The 22763-nt window shown below is 47.2% G+C and overlaps 1 protein-coding gene and 1 pseudogene across 1 annotated transcript in view; one reads left to right on the forward strand and one right to left on the reverse strand.

Annotated features, from left to right (window-relative positions):
* The window catches only part of GABBR2 (gamma-aminobutyric acid type B receptor subunit 2), a 233141-nt gene that overhangs the window by 98700 nt on the left and 111678 nt on the right, over window positions 1–22763 (forward strand). Inside the window, exon 6 of the mRNA XM_035016224.1 lies at window positions 447–683. Coding sequence (XP_034872115.1) covers window positions 447–683 — 237 coding nt within the window. The remainder of the gene's footprint in view (window positions 1–446; window positions 684–22763) is intronic.
* Window positions 17078–17466, reverse strand: LOC118017907 (annotated as a pseudogene).

Here is a 22763-nt window from a genome sequence, read left to right on the forward strand (position 1 = left end):
GATGGGGAGATAGAAAATATTTTATCGAGCAGTTTATTTGCTGGTCCGTAACTTAAATATTTAGGAACATAGGGAACGTGGTCCTCCACTGGTACTATAGCTCCAGGCCCTGCAAATAACACAAGGAGGCCCGCTGCGGGTGCATTATCCCTTCACCCTAGCCTTGTGAGACAGCCAGGGTGCAAGTCTCAGCCTTGCAACTCACTGGCCGTGTCATCCTGGGCAAGTCAACTTCCCTGAATCAGTTTTCCCATCCGTAAAATGGGGACAATAATAGTCCCCACTGTATGAGGTCGTTGTGCGGATTAAATGAGACAATGGCCTCAAAGAGCCTGGCACTGGGCCTGGCCCGCAGTAAGCACTGGAGAGCGTCCGTTCTTGGCACCGCGTGCCTGATGTCCCTGCTGGCTGTAACTTGGTGTCCCCCCACCCGCCCCGTTTTACAGACGCCACAGCAGTATGAGAGAGAGTACAACAACAAGCGGTCAGGCGTGGGGCCCAGCAAGTTCCACGGGTACGCCTACGATGGCATCTGGGTTATTGCCAAGACGCTGCAGAGGGCCATGGAGACGCTGCACGCCAGCAGCCGGCACCAGCGGATCCAGGATTTCAACTACACGGACCACACGCTGGGCAGGATCATCCTCAATGCTATGAATGAGACCAACTTCTTCGGGGTCACGGTGAGTCCCACGCCCCAGACTGTGCTTTCCTTCGTGCCCCTTGGAGATGTACAAGGCAACAGGGGCTGAGTCACATGCCTCTGAGACGAGGTCCCTTTTCTCCGATCACTGAAATACTTCCTATGGGTTGGTTGTAGGATTGCCCGGCTGCCGAAATGAGGGACAGGTTCAGTGATGCTCTCTGACAGGCTGGGAAGATGCCTCTCTATAGCTCACGGATTACAAAGGGCGTAGTGAGTTGACTGTACACAGAGCAGTTGAAATTCACCAGGTGGGGGATGGGGTAGCAAGAGCTCTGGACCCAAAGTCGGATTCAAATCCTGGGTCTTTCGAAGTACTGTCTCCGAACCATAGAGTTTTCATTCCCAAAATGGAAATAGTACCTACCTCATGAGGTAGGTATAAAGATTGACCATTATAAAGTAAGAACTACTAATATTTGTTGAGCAGGCTACTTGCTCTGAGCCTCAAGTTTCTCCTCCGGGAGATGAGGATAATAATATTCGTCTCGCAATGATAATAATTGCTAACATTTCTTTAATGTTTATTATGGGCTACATACTTCACTGAGCACTTCAGATAGGTTAGATGCAATAATGTATGCCCGATGCTAGGCCCATGCTAGGGTTGTTAGTGTTAATAATGATCTCATTGCACCCATATGCCATCCATAGGAAGTAGATGCTGTTATTATTACCATTAGAGGTGAGGAGCCTGGGGTGCAGAGCATTTAAGTTCTACAGCCAATCAGAAGTAGAACTGGGATTTGAACCTGGGTGTAGCTCTTAACTGCTGCATTATACTACCTGCTGGTAGTGGACGTAAGTGGCAGTTAGTCATGTCTCATAATGATGTATTTGTTACTGATTCTGCTCTCAGAAAATAAGGGAAATTTGCCTAAAGAATAGGTTAAAATGGCTAAACTCCTGTCTTGTGTTCTAACTTAAAGAGCCATTTAGAGAATCAGTCTGTCTTGGGGTAGTAAGAAGAATAGACAAGATGAGTTGATTGGTGTATTTCTTAAACGTTCATACTCCTTTGTGTGTGCGCTCGGGCTTGCTGGTTGTTGGTCTGGTAGCCAGGGCGGTGCGGGTAGTGAGGGTGTAGACAATGACGTGGATGCCGAGTGAATAAGATGGGAGCCCGCGGTCCAAGTGCAGGGGCGAGAGCTGGACACAGATGATAATAAAACTTAAAAGGGCTCGGCACCATGGGAGAAAGCGTATGAGCCCAGAGGGGCTTCTGGGACCACGGATGAGAAAGTCAGGGAGCTTTCTGGGGGAGGTAACACTAGTGCTCTGCCTTAGGCTTGCAGAGAGGGGGCCGGCAGTCTGGCCAGATGGAGCGTGGCGAGCGAGGGAGATATGCGTGAGTGTGTGCAGGGACAATTACTTTGTTGGGGTAATTGGAAAGGAGGAGGGTGAGGCTGGGAAGGTGAGTTGGGGCGCGCTTCTGAAGGAACAAGCTGAGGAGGCTGGCCTTCAGCTCACAGGCCGCTGATGCTCAAAGTGCGCTTCGACCCGCAGCACCCTGTGCGCTGGTTAGAAATGCACATTCTCCAGCCCGAGCCCGGATGCAGTGAAGCAGAGCCTCGGGTGGGGGCCCCCCCTGCAACCGACCCTCCAGGTGGTGCTAATGCGCACTGGAGTTCGAGCACCGCTGCTGGGGGGCGGGGGAAGCTGCGGAGGCTTGCTGAAAACGAGGCGATCTCCAAAACCCCAGACTAGAGCCACTCTGGACCCAACAGCTCTTGGCCTCTGTTCCCACGGTTCAGACGTCAAGGCTCTGAATAGTTACGGACAATCCCCGTGTTTATAGCGCAGCCTGGATTCAGACGGTAAACTTGGGTGCCTTTCAAAAATTTGGTTTCAAAAAAAACTTTTTATCCTCAGATCCTCTTATAAAATCTCACGTGGTGCTGGTATATAATACCGATTAGAGAGAAGCCTCTCAGTTTGAAAGAAGGAGGAGCCCAGGGCCCTGCTTGTTCGACCTCCCTTCCTGCAGCCCCTGAGGACCCCCTCCCAGCCCCCCCCCCCCCGAATGGCCCCCCAGGTACCCCAGAGGTCCTCCCTTTTCTGGTACAAACGACCTCATACAGTGGGGACTATTATTGTCCCCATTTTGTACCAGAGGGGCTGAGTCACATGCCTCTGAGACGACTGAGCCTCGGAGAGGGTGGGACTCGCCTGTTCCACCAGGAGCACTGTGGCAGAGCTGTCTGAAAATGTGGGTACACTTCTGCCACACTTTGGTTCTTATTTAATAGAAGGAATCCATAGTATCTCCAGCTGGAACAGCTGGATAGAGAGCTACAGAATCTAGGAAGCGTTCGGCGCCCCTCCTCATCCTAGCACTCGGCATTTTGCCCAGATGCCTGATGTTTCTTAGTGGGAGATCATTTATAACCACTTCCAAGTGCTCCCTTTCATCTAAGCCAAATAACACATAATCCCCACTTGATGAGCAATTAGATAAGACCGCCTCAACACTCTACATGGCTTTAAGATGAGTTTCTTTTTAATGAGAAATTCCTTGACACACATTTACGCCCGCTCTGGTTTGTAATTCCTAACTCAGCGAATGTCAGGATTGAAAGCGCTCTTTAAAATCCTCAAGTTCAGCCCCCTCGTGTTGTAGATGAGTATCTGAGGTCCAGAGAGGGAGCTTGGAAAGTCCCACGGAGGGACGGTTTGGCAGAGCCAGGATGGTGGCTCAGTTGGGTCCTGTCCCCACCACCCCCAGTGCCACCTCCTTTCCCTTCTCATCTTGCACGGTCCCCTTTACTGGAGAAAGGGATTACAATAGGGACACAGTTCTGCACTATTTTTTCCCCTTCGTCCTGATCCCCTTTGTCACATATTAATATGTGCTTGTCACGGGGCCGCAGACAGGTTTCATTAAAATTGTCTTCTGATCAGAGAAGAAAGGATGTCTTCTGACAAAATAAAGTGTCTCTGTGGTCCAAGGAGACCACAGAAGGCCAAGTTCAACCATAAATAAAGAGTTGGAAAGGAAAGGAACAGGAGGCGGAAATAAATTGCAGCATTTTCTATTTGCTGAAAGGTTTTCATTATACGGCACACGTGGTGTCCATTTTTCCACTCTCAGGCAGGCACTTTATTCTGGGTCACCCTCATTCAGCATGTTTACTATACGGAAAATCGTTTAAACACATTAAATTAATTATATCCGTGACTCAATTTCAATTGATTCAGTGTGCACATTCTGGTCTGGGAGCCGGGCCTGTGGTTCCTGGTTGGCATGCCAAAGTAGAGATTTCTTCCATTTCTTCCATGCGTCCTAAATGGGAACTCTGGCGTTAGCTTGGGGCCCAGCTCTGTTTTACCTTCTTAGGAGCTCTCCTCCCAGCTACCCTTCTCAGTGAACACTGGGATGTGGCTTCTGTGTCCCCACCTGCACACTGATGGCCTGGGGGGGTCCCGCCTGCCTCTGATTCCCTGAGTCTGCTGTTCTGAGTTTTGGTCCTGTTATTATTATCTCTTACCTCTCTATGGTCTGCAAATCTCAGAATGCTTCCCCATGTGGAAACTTCTCTTCTGCCAAATGTGTGAACAGAAACTCAGGCTGGAGTTGGCTATTTAAGGTATCAAAAGCCCAGAGCATTCTGAGAATCCCAGCTCAGCAGGTTTCCTCTAGGGCAACATTCCTAACCTTCTAGACGTATGAGAAGCTCCCAGGGAACTTCCTTAAAAATTCTGATTTCCCAGCCCCACCCAGAACTTCTGATCCAATGGCTTTGTGGTAGGACCAAGGAATTCACATTATTATTTTTTTTTTTTTAAGATTTTATTTATTTATTTGACAGAGAGAGACACAGCGAGAGACGGAACACAAGCAGGGGGACTGGGAGAGGGAGAAGCAGGTTTCCCGCTGAGCAGGGAGCCAGATGTGGGGCTCAATCCCAGGACCCTGGGATCCTGACCTGAGCCGAAGGCAGACGCTTAACGACTGAGCCACCCAGGCGCCCCCAAGGAATTCACATTATTAACAAGTAGTCCTGGTGATTCTCAGATAGTAACCCTGAGAATTGCTTGGGGCTCTGATGGATGTGCCCCCACATATATGTGCCCACGCATGCACATACACTTTTTGATTTTAAACCTGTCAGAGATGTATTTGTTCCTACATTTATTCACTCCTTTAGTAGCCCCTGGGCTGGGTGCTGGAGCTGGAAGCATGGAAAGGACTAATGGTATGGTCCCTCCCTTACGAATTCTCTGCCCAGTGGGGGATATAGACAAGTAGATGAATAATGGCTGGTCACTATCTAAGGTCTGTCCAAGGCCCTTGGAGGGAGGATTCCATTCAGCTTATGGGAGTAAAGAGCAGAGGGCTGTCCTCAATTTTCCTGCAGTTCAGTAAGCGGAACTCCATGTATGGATAATTGCAGGGTGCCCATGCTCTGCGTTCTCACACTGTGCCATGTGTTGGGTAGCAAGGATGCAATGCTGGCCTCCTCCATGCCCAGGACTGATGGTGATATACTGCGATTTAACAGAAGCCCTCTAATTAGGTGTTCCTACCAAGGATTTACTAAATTCATTGACCAGCTTATATCCATCTCTTCAAAACATGCTTGGGAACATGTGCTAAGTATCCAGGTAAAAATCAAAGCCTTCATTTTCTTTGGGTGATCACTTTTTTTTAAGATTTTATTTATTTGAGAAAAAGAGAGAGAGCATGAGCCAGGGGAGAGGCAGAGGGAGAAGCAGACTCCCCACTGATCAGGGAGCCTGACTGGGGGCTCGATTCCAGGACCTTGAGATCATGACCTGAGCTGAAGGCAGACACTTAACCGACTGAGCCACCCAGGTGCCCCAGGTGATCACTTTTTAATTTTTTCCAGTTTCCAGTCTCTTAAAACAAGGATGGCATACCAGATCTCAAGTGGACAAATCCTCTAGGCATGTCACCCTAGGATATGATGGCTCTAACTCACAGTATACCCCCTTTAGTAAATGTTCCTTCTGATTTGTCTCTTAAAATGACATCATATTTACTTCCTGGTACCTAGGATGGAGGCTAAATTAATATAATCTCATTGTATTTTTCCTGGAAAGTTACTGAGGGTATGCACCAAGTTTGCTTGGGGGCTATGAGGCTTTCAAGAGCATTTGGCCATGGAGAAACTGAAAGAAGCTCCTGGGGAGTATCTTTGATTATAAGAAGAGGGCCCGTTCTTTCTAAACTATTTCCTGTGATTGCCTCCTCACTCCCCATGGATGGACCTAATGTAGAAGCAATCCAAAGTTCCTCCAAATAATAGCCCCATTCTTCATCGTCTGCCCAGCCTCTCAACCACCTATGGGTCTGGACATCTCGTGTAACATCTGTCGGGGGAGGCCAGCAGCCTCAGCTTTGAGCATGTCACGTCTAATGGCAGTTATGTCTAAATGGTCACACCAAGGAGATGACAAAGAACAACAGATGGTGATTTGCAGAGTTTATTGATCTATTTGCTTTTGTTGCTGGTGCACAGGAATCCAGCCTTCGCTGGTGTGTCCCTTAAACTTCAAATCATTATGCAAGATGCGTATAAAAAAAATTATCTCCACTAAGACTCAAATACTGCCACCGTGCTCCCCCTGCCATCCTACCTGGATAGAGGCAATGCCAGAGTAAACTCAGTTTGGTTCGAATTCCAATGACTGTAGGTAGTTGGGGGAAGCCAGTGAGATCCTCGTCCCAGGGGGATGTTAGCTGAAGCCCCTTTTTATGTCACACACACTGCTGCCTCGTCCTACTGGGATGCTGAAGTTGTGCAGTTGATTTTTTATCTAAATGGGAAACTTCATACCACACACACACGAATTAGTGAAACATCATCTTGCTAGAGTTAGCCCATCTCGCCTGCCTGTCCCATCTTTCGGACTCCTGGTCTTATTCTCTAAGACACGTTAACCTACAGGCTTTGCACCAGTCACCCATTTGTGATTTGTATCTGGTATCAGCATTTCCAGTTGAATTTGAGTGAGATAAGAAACAGAGCACTAGGAAGTCTACCCAGGAGTAGAGAAAACCCGACTAATCCCGGATCTGACTCCTTCTGGGACTGGTCATTCCGCCAGTCTTGACTCCATCCCCTGGACTATCAGGATTCTGGCTGCTTCTCCATTTTGTACTCGAGGCTCTCACTAGGAACTTGTCAGAAGCTCTGCAACAGTCTGACTGTGATGTGTCTACCGTAAGTCCTAGAAAATGGCGCTAGCTGCCGACGCCACTCAAGCTTTCCTGTTTTAGGGCCTTGCTTTCATGAGTCTCTGTTGGCTGTTCCCAGGAGCCACAGCACCCCCCCCCCAAACGGCCGCTGCGCCCCACCTGTCTCCGCCCCATCCCAGACTCTGGGAGCTCCGGGGAATTGTATCAGACACAAACTTTACCGAGGAGCTGATTTGAGAACCTGGCAAATGCCCTCCCCTGTCCCCTGCCCCAAACTCAGATAAAATGTACCATGGCCCGTGACATGGCAGTGATGAATTACAACAGGAAGTGCAAACCTGTGAAGTCAGACAAAAGGAGGCCACAGTCCACTGCTTAGAGCTGTGTGCCCTCAGGGAGATTATTTATCTCTCATCTATGGAGGGAAATATAACCTACTTCATAGGGTTGAGACGGATAAGTAATGCTGGTGATTAGCTCCCCAAACTGCAACATCATTATTTCTATTATTATTACTACTGTTGTCCCCATGGTGACTTTTCAAAGAACAGAGTTTATGTGGGTCTAATCAAGCAGTATTCAGAATCAAGTCCAGCAAAACAATCATTCTGTACCTACTAAGTGCCAGTCTGTTTATACATATACTATCTCATTTAACTGTCTCAATAATAAATCAGTTAACTTGTATTAAGGTTGTGGCAGTTTAATATCAAAACAGAATGGCGTCAACCCTGCCTGTAAGCAAGAACACTTCCAGTTTTCTCCCTGCTGCCATTCACTCTGGGGATTTGATACTCACCTTAGAAGTGGAAGGTTTTTGCTTGCAGACCCCCTTCCGTTCCTCTCTTTAGTCTGGCTCAAACTCCCGCGGCCCTGAGAATTAGCACTCAGCATTACACATGAAAGCTAGCTACAGCAGATCCTGTTGGTGTCCCAGCCAGATCTCCTGGGATCTCTTTTAGGGCTTTGGTCGGGTCTGCCCAGCCCCTAGCTATGCAGGTCTCCCTGCTGGTGGCTCACACCTTGGGTGATTGGAGGTGCCTGGGACCCACACCATAGCCCAGCGACCCGCCACGGTGACTAGCTGGTGTGGTCCTATGACACCAGGGCTAGGCACTCTCCAGAGCTCCCCGTGGGATTAGGCTGAGGCTGGCCCTCACCCGAAACCACATTCTTGGCCTTTTCTCTCTCCTCTCTCCCTTACAAGTTTCTCCTGAGAACACATCTTTTTTTTTTTTTTTTAAAGATTTTATTTATTTATTTGAGAGAGAGAATGAGAGAGAGAGAGCATGAGAGGGGGGAGGGTCAGAGGGAGAAGCAGACTCCCCACCGAGCAGGGAGCCCGATGCGGGACTCGATCCCGGGACTCCAGGACCATGACCTGAGCCGAAGGCAGTCGCCCAACCAACTGAGCCACCCAGGCGCCCGAGAACACATCTTTTAAAAAATCACTTGCACACAATTCCCTGTCCTGGGCTTCTGGAGCTTCTGGAGGACCCAATTGAAGACACCCGGGTATCATTATGGGAAATGTAAACATTGTCAAGAGGGAATTTTTCCTGTAACCTAATTGTCATCTCTGCCTTTAAGTTTAGCAGCAACCCTCCCCCGTCGCCTCCCTCACACCGGGGAGAGGGTTCTGGACTCTTCTCCCTGGGTATGCTCAGTTGCCTCTCGCTCCTGGCCCTGCCCATTGCCGTCAGCCTGTGGGAGAGCCGTACTTGCCTCCTCTGATGAATTAGCAGCTCCCAGATTTGCAGGGACCACTTTTCATTGCCTCTGGTCACACCGTTCTGCACCCAGCACTTTACACCTGGTAGAAGCTCTTCACCACTGGTAACCTTGAATTAACTTTGTTGGATAGCATCCACACATGATTGAAAAATTCCGTCACACTCTCCCAGTCTGCTGCCTTCCAGGCTTCTAGAAACTAAAAAGACTTCTGCCCAATAAATAATTAGAACTGACAAGAGAAGCATTAACAGGATCTATAGTTGTTGAATCTGCTCATAATGATCCCCGTAGTCTTGCTGTGATGGCCGGCATCAGTTTCACACCGGCTGTGGAAATCTCCCCAGCGTGTATGTGTGGGGCTGGGGACAGGGCTCCTGAGGCAGGGGAGAGGCAGGAGAGAAACCCACCCTCCAGCCCGCTCCCTGGTCTCTCCCATCCCTGTCTCTCTGGGGTGCAAGTCATAGGGCCTGAGGGGCAGAGGGGTTGCTGATGGGCCCTCTGTGACTTCAGACTGTCAGGAATATTTTCTAGAGGTAATTGCTAGCCATAAACAACTATCATCATCATCATCATCATCATCATCATCATCATCATCATCATCATCGTGTGGCTACCCTTGTGCACAGAGTACATTTATAGTCGCCTTCATTGTTCAGTGCAATTCTATTTATTAACATAATGCTAATAATAGCTATCAATTAATGAGCTCCTACTGCATCCCAGGCAGCACCCTAAGCATGGTACCCATGTCATTGAATGTGATGCTCTAAACAGCCACCAGGTGGGGGATGGGTAATTCCACATGCCCCAAAGCCGCCTCCCAATGAGCTGTGTCCTGCCCTCTCCCCTCTGTCCCATCTCGCCCACATGTCACCTTGTCAGGGAGGCCTCGCCCACACCCTATTTAAAATCACAGCTCCCACCCCCTCATCCTGCCTCACCACAGTTTCCCCCCACAGGGCCTCCCGTAAGACTTAGAACTGGGTGCCTGGGACATACTAGGTACCTGATCAATCTTTGTTTAATGAATGAAGGATTTCGATAATTAATGACCATGTCATAGATTTTTTTAAGAGCAGGCTGAGCAAAGATAAATGATGTACCCAGTATCCTCCAGGCAGCGAGTGACAAGAGTTGATTCAGAACTGCGCAATCTGGCTAACTCAGCAGCCCATGTTCTTCACCATTTAGGTGTTCTGTTAATTCCGCCAGCTTTGCTGGGCTCCCCCCGTGTTACTGGTGAGCCTCGTTCAGCATCACATCCTAGTTCTTCTGATTCTAAAGGCAGGTGTCTCCAAATCTTGTGTTCCTAGGCGCCGCATGGCTGCCCCCCGCCCCTGTTTCTTTAAACACAATTACAAATGACTGCAGATAATGTACAGTGCAGGAAAGAAACCTACTCCTTCTGCTGTCAGATAAATTTGAAAGATCAAAATAATGTGGTTTAGCAATTTGTTTCAATTGATGCCTAGCCTTCCAAAGCTTGCAAGTTTGACTTTCTCAAGTCAGGGAAAAAATAGCTGTTTCCTTATGAAAAGCAGTGTGGGGGAGCGTATCGTCTCATGAGAGCTTCAACAGAAGCCCTATGTACAGACACTGTCCAGGTCTCTGTGAGAAACAAAGGAAGGAGCCAGTGACAAGGCGGTCATAGTAACAATCACTGTAATGACAAATGTCATGATAATGGGAATGGCTATAATTTTGAACGCTCACTATATGCTGGGTGCCATGCTAAGCTCTGAAATGCATTATCTCATCTGATACTTATAATAACTCTGGTGATGGGTTGAATTGTGTTGTGTCCCCCTAAAAATCCATATCTGAACTCCTAACCTGAAGTGCTTCAGGATGTGACCTTATTTGGAAATAGGGTCATTGCAGATGTAATTAGTTAAGATGAGGTCCTACTGGAGTAGGGTAATCCAATTTAACTAGCATCCTTATAAAAAGAGGAAAATTGGATACAGACACGCAGACGGGGAGAACACCACATGCAGATGAAGGCAAAAGGGGGTGGATGCTTCTACAAGCCAAGGAACACCAACGATTACCAGCAAACCACCAGAAGCTGGAGAGAGAGGTGTGGAACCAACTCTCCGCCACAGCCCTCAGAAGGAACCAGCCCTGCCGACACCTTGATCTTGGACTTTCAGCCTCCAGAGCTGTGACACATGATATTTAGATTGTTTAAACCACCCAGTTTATGATATTTTGTTAAGGCAGCCCCTAGCAAACTAATACAACCCCACAGAATGGAGACTGTTGTTACCAGCATTTGGCAGGTGAGAAAACTCAGAGGTTAAATAATTTACCCAAGGTTGGACACAAGACACAGCCTGGCTAATTTTCAACCCTCGTGGTTAACCATTATCCTACACCTAGACAAGCTCTCCTCCATTAGGGGGCAAAAGAATCCCAGCCAGAGAAGGACAGAGCTGAAAGGAGCCAGTGAGACCAGCATGTCTTACCACCCACTGTGCAGGTGGGGAGTCTGCGGCCCTAGTGTGAGGTGCGGCTGGAGCCAGGGCCCTGGCCCCTCATCTCTAGGTGGGCAACTCTCCCTGACGTCCAGCTTCTACTGCCCAGGGGAAAGTTCTATGCCTCTCAGTGTGGCCAGCCAGTCCCAGAAGCAGCTCCTTACATTTTACTCACTTCTTCCCTGACTGGGGCAGCAAGGGTATTTGCAACCCCGTGTTCCATTTTCTTCTCGTTCATGTATTCAAAAATAACCTATACGTTTCCTTTTCGGATTATGAAAATAATACTTGATCAGAAAGAAAATGTAAAAAGTACAGGCAAGCACCAAAAAGAAAATCAAAATCACCCGTAACTTCGTCATTCAGACAGGCCCACTTGAAGGACCACCCTTCACACTCAGCTGTGATCTTTTTTTTTTTTAATTCTTTTACGGCTATTTGTTTTGATCCCTCACATTATAAAGCTTTTTCTATGACAGTGGCCCTCAATCATTTTAACCCCATCTTTCTTTTTTTATTATGATAAAATATACATAAAATTTACCACCTTAACTACTTGTAAGTGCAGAGTTCAGTGGCATGAAGCAGTCTCCTCATTGTGCAGCCATCAGCCCCCCAATCTCCAGAGCTTGTTCATCTTCCCAGACTGAGCATCTGTACCCATTGAACACTAACCCCCCCCATTAGGTGCAATCTTTTTTTTTTAAAGATTTTTATTTATTTATTGACAGAGAGAGTGAGTGGGAGAGAGAATCTGAAATAGACTCCACACAGAGCATGGAGCCTGACGCAGGGTTCAATCTCATGCCCACAAAGTCATGACCTGAGCCAAAACCAAGAGTAGGAGGCTTAACTGACTGAGCTACCTGGGCACTCCGATGTGATTATTTTAGAACTATTATTTATTATGGGAAAGCTGGTTTAATTTATTTATTATTTATATTGAAAAGTATTTGTAAAGATATAAGTAGTGTACTAACTAATTTTAGAGGAAAGTTATTTGCAAGCTACTGCTAACCAAATAGTCATTAGCCTAGTAAAAGTTTCATACAGAAATTTAAGAATGTACACTTTAAAATGTTGAGAATACTGTGAGCAAAATTTTTAAAGTAAACAATTAAAGTTTACTTTAAAGTAAAATGCAGGTAAATAGGAGTGACATCCCCACTGTTGAGGAAAACACTCAGATAAAGATAGACTCAGATCCTGGGTGAAAAGCAAATCTGACGAGCCCCGTAACACATCACATGCATTTCTCCTCGCATGAGGCCAGAATACCACCCCCAAGTGCGTGTCAAGGTATGTTAGCCTGTGCACTTGCTAAGTGGGAGGGAGGCCTTCTGCCATCAGGGGACAGCTGACAGAAATTTCAGCTGACAAGACACACAGCCTTAAACATTGATGGATGTCAGCTCCGCCTGGGTGTGTGAGTACAGCGGTGAATCACACACACGTGGATGTGACCCTGTGTGAGGCCAGCCCTGGGTCAGGGCGCAGAGGGAGCTGGGAAGATCCATCTTCTTCTGGAATTGCAACCCCCTGTAACCCCCTTTCTTTCTCACTGGAATTCAAGCATCCTACGATTCTTACTTAAACAACAATTGTTCAAATTGTAATTGGCCAGGGTGCCTGGGTGGCGGGGTTGGATGAGCGGCTGACTCTTGGTTTCGGCTCAGATCATGATCTTAGGGTCCTGAGATCGAGCCCCGTGTTGGGCTCCATACTGGGCATGGAGCCTGCTTAAGTCTCACTCTCCCTCTGCCCCTCCCTAGCTCGCGCACATGCGCACACTCTCTCAAATCAATAAATAAATCCTTAATAAATAAACAGTAATTGGCAAATTACTCAGTTGCAAACTGTGGAAGGGGGTGTGGGAGGGATAGGATTGTGGGGTGGGGTTGCCCACCTTTGCTATCAATAATGTGAAATGCTTAGCGTCACAGACTCTGGAGACAGACTTCCTAGGTTCAGACCTTGGCTCCACTTGCTAGTCAGGTAAACCTGGGCAAGAGCTTAATCTCTTTGTGCCTCAGTTTCCTTGTTTGTAAAATGGGGATAATGCCTTAGATTGGGCTCCCTGTAAATAGGCTCTGAGCCAGAACACTGGGTGTGGCAGGTTTATGGGAGGGTGAACTCAGGAAATGTACTGTAAGGGAGTGAGGACGGCAACTTGGGGCAGAGCTAGAAGCTGATCCAAAATGTGGTTGTATCTGAGGCTACAGTTGATGCTGGGAGCACTCGGGAGCTGGGATGGCCCTCACAGTTGTCCACAGCGAGACATGGAGCCCGGGCCTTTGTATCTTCCCATCCGCCAGTGACTGGCCATGGCCGGGCCCTCGGAGGGGTGCTTCCATGGGCAAGGAGGTTCCCCATGGTGGAGGGTAATTCCCAGTAGGAGACCCAGCTGGGACCCTCAGTCTCCAGTATTCCCAGGAGCTGGAGGATGGTGCTTCAGCCGTAAAGAGGAGAGCTAAGCAGATACCCTACAGATAACAAGGATACCCTACAGATAACAACAGGGCCTACTGTATAGGGTTGTGGGGATTAAAGAGGTTTATGCATGTAGGGTGCAGGACACGATGGAAGTTAAATTACCACAAGAACAATAAGGAGGGGTACATCCCGATACCAGCTGCACACAGTCCTCTAGACCCGCAAACACCTGTGATTAACTTTACAGGAGCGACGGGGTTGGCGGGTCCCCACATCACTACTCCAGCTGCATTCTGTCAGCTCTTACCGTCTTTGGGAATTCCCATTCTCACAGTCCTATGCACATGAGCAAATGCCCTCACATGGACTCCAAAACGATACACACACACCCCTAACTATGTGATTTATGGGTGTTCATAGTCTTTGCGTACGTAGCTATTTATCAGTCTATTCTGCTTGTTTTCCAAAAGAGATTTTACAGAGAATCCCAATATCATGGCCCCTCAGTTAACATAAGATTACATTTAACATTATTTTTTTTTCTTTTAAATTTGCTTCTTGGGGGGCATCTGGGTGGCACAGTCCTTAAGTGTCAGACCCTTGATTTTGGCTCAGGTCATGATCTTGGGCTTGTGAGATCAAACCTGGCTTCGGGTTCCACACTCATGTGGAGCCTGCTTGAGATCCTCTCCCCCTCCCTCTGCCCCTCCCCCCACTTGCTCTCTATCTCTCTCTCTCTCTCTCCCTCCCTCTCCCTCTCAAAAAAAAAAAAAATTGCTCCTTCGAAGACTCCTCTATTAACCCTCCTCGTTTATTAAAAAATAAGCAAGCCAATTTCTGCAGTAACAAAGATGAAACAAAGCTGTAACGGGGAAGCTAGCCTGGGCCCTCGGGTCAGCCCACCCCGGTCAGCACCCAGGCAGGGCGGAAGGGAGGAGAGAAGCCATGATGGCAGGTCCATGCACAGCGCCTCAGAGGTGGGAGAGGGCACGATCTGAGCTGGGACCCAGACCTACATTCTTTATTTTAATAGCTGTGTTTGATTTTAATGTGTGCAATAAAAATATAACTAGCACTTAAGGTAGCAAGAAGGGGTTACTTTTTTAGGTTTTTTAAGAGGCAGATATCGGGCGCCTGGGTGGCTCAGTCGGTTAAGCGACTGCCTTCGGCTCAGGTCATGATCCTGGAGTCCCGGGATCGAGTCCCGCATCGGGCTCCCTGCTCAGCAGGGGGTCTGCTTCTCCCTCTGACCCTCCTCCCTCTCATGCTCTCTGTCTCTCATTCTCTCTCTCTCAAATAAATAAATAAAATCTTTAAAAAAAAAAAGAGGCAGATATTTAGTAAAGAAAAGCACAGATGGTACGTGGAGGCTGCAGAAATCACTAAGGTGATACACATATCATGGGGGTTTCTTACTGCTTTATCTTTATCTGGAAAGGCACTTTGGCCGTCCTCTTCAAAGGTGAAGAAATGAATCACAGAAGAGTGGGGGAGAGAGAGAGAAACCAACAGCGAACAGTGGTCATCGTGGGTGGCCTGTCTAGTCACCAAAGCAGCAAACAATACTGTACTTTTACACCCGAGATTTTTGTGGTAGGATTAATAGCCTTTTTGTTGCATACCCTTTCACCACATTCTGTGTGTTCATAACAACAACAACAAAAAATGGTGTTTGGCCAGGGGGTGGGTGTTCATTAAACAGCCAAGAGCCGGGCTGCTTTGGGTAAGCTGCCTATGGCAGCTGATGGAACTTGGCCCTGGAGCCCAGCACAGTGTGGAAATCTCTGCCCTCGTCCTGGCTGTGCCATTCATCTCGACTCCAAGTACTTGGTTAGCTTAATGGTGGAGTCTTCTCCTACCCACTCCTTGAATGTGAGGTCTTAGAAAGACCCTTGCATTCTCAGTTGCTAGCTCACAGTCTGGCCTCTACTAGAGTCTCAGCTCACGGTCAGTAAACAAATACATCAGAGATTTTTATTACCACATGTCCCCCACCTCCTCGACATCTCTTAAGGACTTTACACACAGTAGATATACAGGAAAGACTAGTTAGCTGGTTGGATGGGTGAGTGGATGGGTGAAGGGGTGGGCGGGTGAGTAGACAGTTGGAAGGTTGAGTGGATGGGTGAATGGCAGCTGGATGGGTGTGTGGGTAGGTGAATGGATACAGGAAGAGATGATGGAGAGAGAGAGAGACAGGTATATACAAGGATAGATGGATGAATGGATGAGTATGTGGGCGGATGGATGGGTAGGTATGTGGATAGGTGGGTGGATGGGTGGATAGATGGGGGGGGCAGGTGGGTAGATGGGCAGGTCAGTGGTCAGACAAAGATGAATGAGTGGATGAGTTGGTGGGTAGATAGGTGGGTAAGAAGGAATGAGTGGGTGAACAGCAGGCCCAGAAGAGGTAATTGCAATTCATATGTGTCGGCTTCATTCTAATCAAAGCACATTTTCTCTGGGAGGATCTACAGAAGTGATGGCCCTGATGTCTTGACTCCTCTTCTGTACAAGTCCTGACCTCTAGAAAGCGTTTGCTGCATTTTCTGATGTGAAACCCCATATTGTCATCTGACTCATGGAAATACATGTTTCATTTCATGCCCTTATTCTTCACTCACACTTCACCCTTTCAGGAATCCGACCTCATTAAAATCTGTCCTCTACCCAGCTCCTCTTTGAGGAAGTTCCTTGTTAGGGCATTTCTGCTGTGAAATGTATCACACCAACTGATGTGAGTGCCAACCTGAATGCTAAAGACTGTTATTAGCAGATTTAGCCCAGAGATGTTTCAGAGTTGTCAGTTCTGATGTTCATAGGATTATATTTTCAAACATCATCACACATCCTCTATGACAGACTTGATTACTGTGATGAACTAGTTTTCTTCCTTTAAGAAATGTTCCGGTTGCAAAAATGATTCTGAAAGCATTGGTGAAAAATTCCAGGCAAAACTGAAGTGACACCATCTCATCTGGGTGGCTCATTTACCTTCCTGGCAGAGGCAGCCCAGTGTGGCAGAAAGAGCACTGGACATGGAGTCTGCAGTCCTAGGTTTGCATGATGTCCCCGGCATCTTAGCAGTGGTGACCTTGGGGAAGTCTCTAATCTTTGCATTCTGTGCTACAAAATGAGACCAGTGACCAGAGCCCCTTGCTCGGTTGCTCTGGAGATGAATTAAGGAAAGTGCGTTACAAACTGTAAAGTGCAGTGTGTGACTGAGGAGAGAGGGCAGGTGAGGGGTCCCCAGTAGAAGAAGAAAGAAAGCCATAATTCATCTATATCATTTTATTTATTTATTTTGGTTCCCAAGTTTTATTCCAGAACTCATAGAAAATATTCCAGATAAATGAATTTTATTTTTTTAAAGATGTTTATTATTTATTTGAAAGAGAGAGAGAGAACGAGAACACAAGTGGTGGGGAGCAGCAGAGGGAGAGGGAGAAGCAGACTCCCCACTGAGCAGGGAGCCCAACACGAGGCTTGATCCCAGGACCCCGAGATCCTAGCCGAAGGCAGACGCTTAATGACTGAGCCACCTAGGCGTCCCCAGATAAATGAATTTTAATCTTCCTCTTCCTCCTTTTCCTCATCCTAGTTAATCTGGAAGTAACACAATTCGTAACTCTCTTTGCCATTAGCAACTCCGCGCAACCAATCACATAGATTATTCTTCTTCAGATGTTTTTTGGTGAGATATTTCAAATACCTTTTGGGAAAAAGTCACCTCAGAAGTTACAGTAATCTTGCTCTCACTCCTTTCAATGGCTAGAACCCCTCCACTGAGATTCCCAGCTTTTCCATTCACTTGGATTCTCTTTGGAAGAAATGGCTCAAACTTGGCAGGATCCATGATTCTATCTTCTACGGGGCGGGGTGGGGGTAAGAGTTCAACTTCAGAACTTGCTTCTTTTTTTGCCCCCCTTCACTCCAGCCTTTTTCATGGGCACCATGGTGACAGCATGTATCTCTTTGGTTTGTTTTGTTTTTTGCTTAAACAAGAGGAGAAATCAGATATTTATAGTGAAAAAATTAACTGTATGTCCAAGAACTAATAAAACACCCCTTCTGGGCCGTGGGATTTTTATTATCAGTGATGGAACCACTGCGTAAAAACCTGGCACCACCGCAGGGAAGTAGCTGTTTCCCTTTGCTCGTTCATTCCTTCTATAAGTATTTCCTACCACCTACAGTGTGAGAGGCACGGGGAGGGGGCTGCTACGGATACAGCGCTGAGCAGGGCAAATGTGGTCCTTGTACCCAGGAGGAGACAGATAGTAAGCAGATATTCATCTGAATAACGATTTGAATATAGATTGTGGAAAGTGCTCTGAAGAAAGCCACAGGGCATGTTGAGAACTTAGAAATGGAGTCCTGACCAAGGCTAGGGATCAGGAAAGACTTCCCTGGAAAAAGAAAAGAAAAGAAAAGGGGGAAAAAAAAAAAAAGACAAGACTTCCCTGAGATGACTTTGAGTTGAGAGTGAAGAATGAATAGGAGCTAACTGGGCAAAGAGGGTCAGAAGGGCATTCCTGGAAAAAGCAAAAGCAAATGCAAAGGCCTTGGGGTGAGAGGAGGTGCGGCACCTTCGAGAAAGCACAAGAAAGCCAATGTGGCTGGAACAGAGTGGGACAGGATGAACCTGGGGAGTGGGCCGTAGGTGGAAGCTAGACCACGGTGCACCTGTTATCCTAAGACCAGTGAGACCCTGTAGAAGGGTGTCTGGCAAGGGAGTGAACTGATTGCTGTTTTTAAGAAGGTTCCCCGGGCTGCAGTGGAGAGAACAGGTTGGAAAGAAGTAAGAACACCTGCAGGACACTGGTACTAACCTGTGATGAGTGGGGAGGGAGAGAAGCAGGTGGATTCAAGGCATGTTTGGGGAGAAAAAAAATGTCAGTCTTGACAGAAATGAGGAGGTGATCAAGGATGTACTTCTAATGGAGTTACTTTTCATTTTAAACTGAATGTCTCTCAAGTTACATACACTGTAAACATTCCTACAGTAAATGAAAGAAAAGCATCTACAGACCCTACGGTATTCTGTGCAGTGTAACATCTGGATAATCTGAAATTTTTCATGGTGGTCCAGGGGAAACTGGATGCAGCACTTACCCTTCCCGAGCCTGCAGAAAAATACTCCATGCATGCAGAGATCAGGACCCCAAAGATGTGCTCGGTAAAAACCAAAAATGCAAGTGTGCAGGACACATCTGATCTGAGCCTTTAGGTGCTCACGTTTCGTGGGGAAGCAGACATAATGTAAGCGGCCAGAACCCACTCCAGCCTGTCTACAAATGAGGTTACACCAGCACCAGGGAAACCTCCCTGGGGTGTTGCTCCTACCTGCCGAACAGCGTGACCTCAAGTCCCAGCACCCCACCCCACCCCCACCATTCCTCCAGTCTTCCCTGTGTGTCCCTGGAGGCATTTCCGTGTCTTCACAAATGGTTCCTTGCTTGGCCCAGTGCCACAGCTCCTTGGTGACATCCAGTGCCTGCAAGCCATTCATGGAGGCCTCTCCCCACATTACTGCCAGATCTTTGTTCCTCAGGGCCCACACGGGGCTGTAATGGCCTCAGTCTTCAGGGGGGGGGAAGGCCACTCGGCCCCTTGCACAGCTGGCCTCAGTAGTACGTGGGAGCTCACTTGTCTCGGCTGGTGAGGGCCAACTGTGCGCCTGTCTTCCCAACTTCCTGTTCTGAGATGTCACATTTAGTAGCGTGCAATTGGCCGTGACTTGGAGTATTTACTCCACAGTAATCCTTGAATGCTACAAATCAGGACTTGTCCTCCCCTTGGAGAGCTTGTGGTTAAGCAGTTCCCAGCACGCCACTGACTGAGCCCGGAGCTCAGCGGCCGTGTCCTGGGCCCCACAAGCTTCCCTGTGAACACGGTGCCCTTAGATTCAATCTCTGGGGTCAGGCTTGGAGACAGTGACCACACTGTCCCCTCAGCTCCCACTCCCTACATAACACACCCGAGTACCAGTACGTTAAACATCTCATTGTCCGGGGACTGTGGCCCCCAAAAGCATCCAACAGGGGTAGGCTCTGAGTCCTGGCTTAGGCGCAGCAGGGACCCCTGTAATTACATTGCTGCATGTTGGAAGAGACTGGATATACTTTGTTTTTTGTTTTGTCTTGTTTTTAAAGTTTTTATTCCATTTTGTGAGAGAGAGAGAGAGCGCGTGTGCGCACATGCGAGCACAAGTCGGGGGAGGGTCAGAGAGAGAAGGAGAGAGAGAATGTTGAGAAGACTCCAAGTTGACCATGGAGTCCTACACGGGGCTCGATCTCATGACCCCGATCATGACCTGAGCCAACACCAAGAGTCAGACGCTCAACCGACTGAGCCACCCAGGCGCCCCTGTACTTTGGAGAGACACCAAGAGGAATATTTCAAGGTTCTAAGGGGTCATAGTAGAGAGACTCCATACCTGCTGGAGAAGATAGGATGAGGCCATTAGTGGATCTTTCAGTGATCGACTCACTCATACCAGGCCCTGTGTTCATGGGAATATGGAGAAAGTAAGACACATTCTACACCTGTGATGCTCACTGTGGTCACCCCTAGCCTCATTCAAGAGCATTTAAGATGTGGCTGGTACATAAATGTAAAAAAACACCGATTTCAAAGATTTAGTACCCCAAATATATAAACTATCTCATTAATAATTTTTATATTGATTACATTTGAAATGATATTACTGTGGATATATGGGGTTAAAAAATTTATCATTGACATTAATTTTACCTTTTTTTTTTTTTTTTTTTTACCTTTTAAATATGGTTGCTGGGTGATTTAAAATGACATATGCGGCTCATATTCTATTGGTCACCATGGTTTAACCTTTGAAGTCGCTCCTGGCCCAGTGGTATAGACTTCCAGTCAAGACAGTCGGGCTGGACCTAAAAGGACAGATAAGGTTTGGAAAATCAGAGACAGTGGGAGCAGGGAGGAAAATGTTTTATAGAAATAAGCATTCGGACCCTGCCCTCTAAGAGGAGTAGTGCATCCCTTTAGACCTTAAAAAAAAAAAACTATACCTCTAGGAAGTTTTCCTCAGGAAGCAGTGGTGATATGAGCAAAAACATGGCCGTACTAGAGCACTCAAGGAAACATGGTTTGTCTTGGTGCGGGCAGGGGAAAAACTAGAAATAACCGAAATGCCCAATGCTTGGACTGAGCTAAATACATTTGGATGTATCTATACGGTAGAATTATTGGCAGCCATTAGAAATAGTTGTTACAGAGCACTATGTAATGACATAGAAGATTGTTTGTAATATATTGTTTAGTGAAAAGGGGGCAGATTGCAAAGGTTTTCACGGCAAATCTTCACTTTTGATAACAAATTTTTAAATATGTAAAGACCAGAAGAATGTACTCCAAAATCTTAGCAGTGGTGTCTCTGGGTAGAATTCGTTCTCTTTGCTTATTTCTCCTTTCCAAATTTTCTACAGTGGACATATATTACTTTTTTTTTTTAAGATTTTATTTATTTATTTGATAGAGAGATACAGTGAGAGAGGGAACACAAGCTGGGGGGGTGGGGTGAGAGAGGGAGAAGCAGGCTTCCCGCTGAGCAGGGAGCCTGATGCGGGGCTTGATCCCAGGATCCCGGGATCATGACCTGATCTGAAGGCAGACGCTTAACAACTGAGCCACCCAGGTGCCCCCATATATTACTTTAGATCTTGGTTTAAAAAAAAAAAAAAAGGAAGACTTAAAAAACATATTAACTTTAAAACACCTACATTTTATTCCAGTCTTGGCCCTTACTAGCCAAGGGACTTCAGCTAATAAGCTCTTGGACTCACTTTCCCCATCTGTACAAGAGGATATATGAATACTTGGCTCAAAGGGTTGTCATGAGGACTAAATGACACATGGCTAGATGACACAGTTCCTGGCACCTGTAGGCTCTCAGCCATTATTGGTACTCTTCTCCTTTCTGTCCCATTCTATCTTAGATGGACCCTGATTCTCACTTAGAAATGAATGGAGTAGGGAAGGGAGACAAGATGGAAGTAAACATCAGAGAGGCCTTGAACATGTCCTGCTCTCCTGTGAGCTTCAATTTTCTGAGCCTAGAGGAACTTCTTTCTCCTCAATGCCAAACTCTAGTGAGTTGGATCCCCACTAGTTGGGGTCCAGTTAACTGAGGGCGTGTTATGTCATTTAATCTGAGTATGTAGGAAAAAAACATGGAGGGTGCCTACCATAGGCCTTAGGCCAGCTTGAAAAACTCTTGAGGTTTGAGACCTTAGGTACATGCAATGAATGACTGTTGTGACAGATCAGCTCTAGACTGTGGCTTTAGTAGACCCTTAGTGTGATAATATGAAGAACGCAGAATTTTGTATATGCATATGTATGTATGCTCTACATACATAATACATGTACATGTATATTTTTACAGGCCCACGGTATGTGATAAAACAGTGACCTAGATTCTCCCTCAGGCACACGGGATCTTTAGTAGGCCGTATGTAGTGATAGTTAATCCATAGAACCACTGTCAATTCCCCTTTAGCAATCTGGCAGGGTCCCTGCGGTGTGTACGGGCTCTACGGTGCTTTCCGGAATGTACTAGAAAAATTCCGTTCATCATCAAATCTAGTAATTCTATCAACTGGCTTATGAAGAGCTGCCTCAGTAATCCACGTTTAATGACCTTAGCCACTGGACAGCTGTCTGAGGAATTAAAGTCTCTTGTGAACAGAGTATTCTGAGGTTCTACACTTCAGTGTAATGGAAACATGCCCTATTGCCCCCCACCAGCAACAGGATGTGGAGATGTGCAGGTTGGTGTCTTCTTGGGCTCACTCTCCTCAGCCCAACTTGTATGAGGAGTAGTGAGCATCACAAGAAGTGGGATTTATCACGTCTCCCCCATGGGACAGTCATGGACCTCAGCTGGGGCTGAGCTCTGTGCCTCAGTTCATCTGTAGGATGATGGGGATGTTGGCTGGCATGGTCCGAGCAGGGGCTCTCCGATCCCTGAGGCCTCTTGTGACTCTGAAGTAGTGAAAGAGAAAAGCTTTTCAAGATGGGAACCAACATTACTAAGCGCCCGAAGTACTGAGTTTCCCGGGAGCAAGCCCTGCCTGTGGAGCAGATGTGCTTAGTACCACTTTATACAAGAGGAACCCAGTTCAAGAGGCCATGTAGCATGCCCAGGCTCATGAGCTGGGAGGTGACAACTGTGCCCAGGCTCACGAGGTGGGAGGTGACAACTGTGCCCAGG

This window comes from Mirounga leonina, unplaced genomic scaffold (genome assembly GCF_011800145.1).
Source record: "Mirounga leonina isolate KUSES-001 unplaced genomic scaffold, KU_Mleo_1.0 Mir_170, whole genome shotgun sequence".
Taxonomy (NCBI): domain Eukaryota; kingdom Metazoa; phylum Chordata; class Mammalia; order Carnivora; family Phocidae; genus Mirounga; species Mirounga leonina.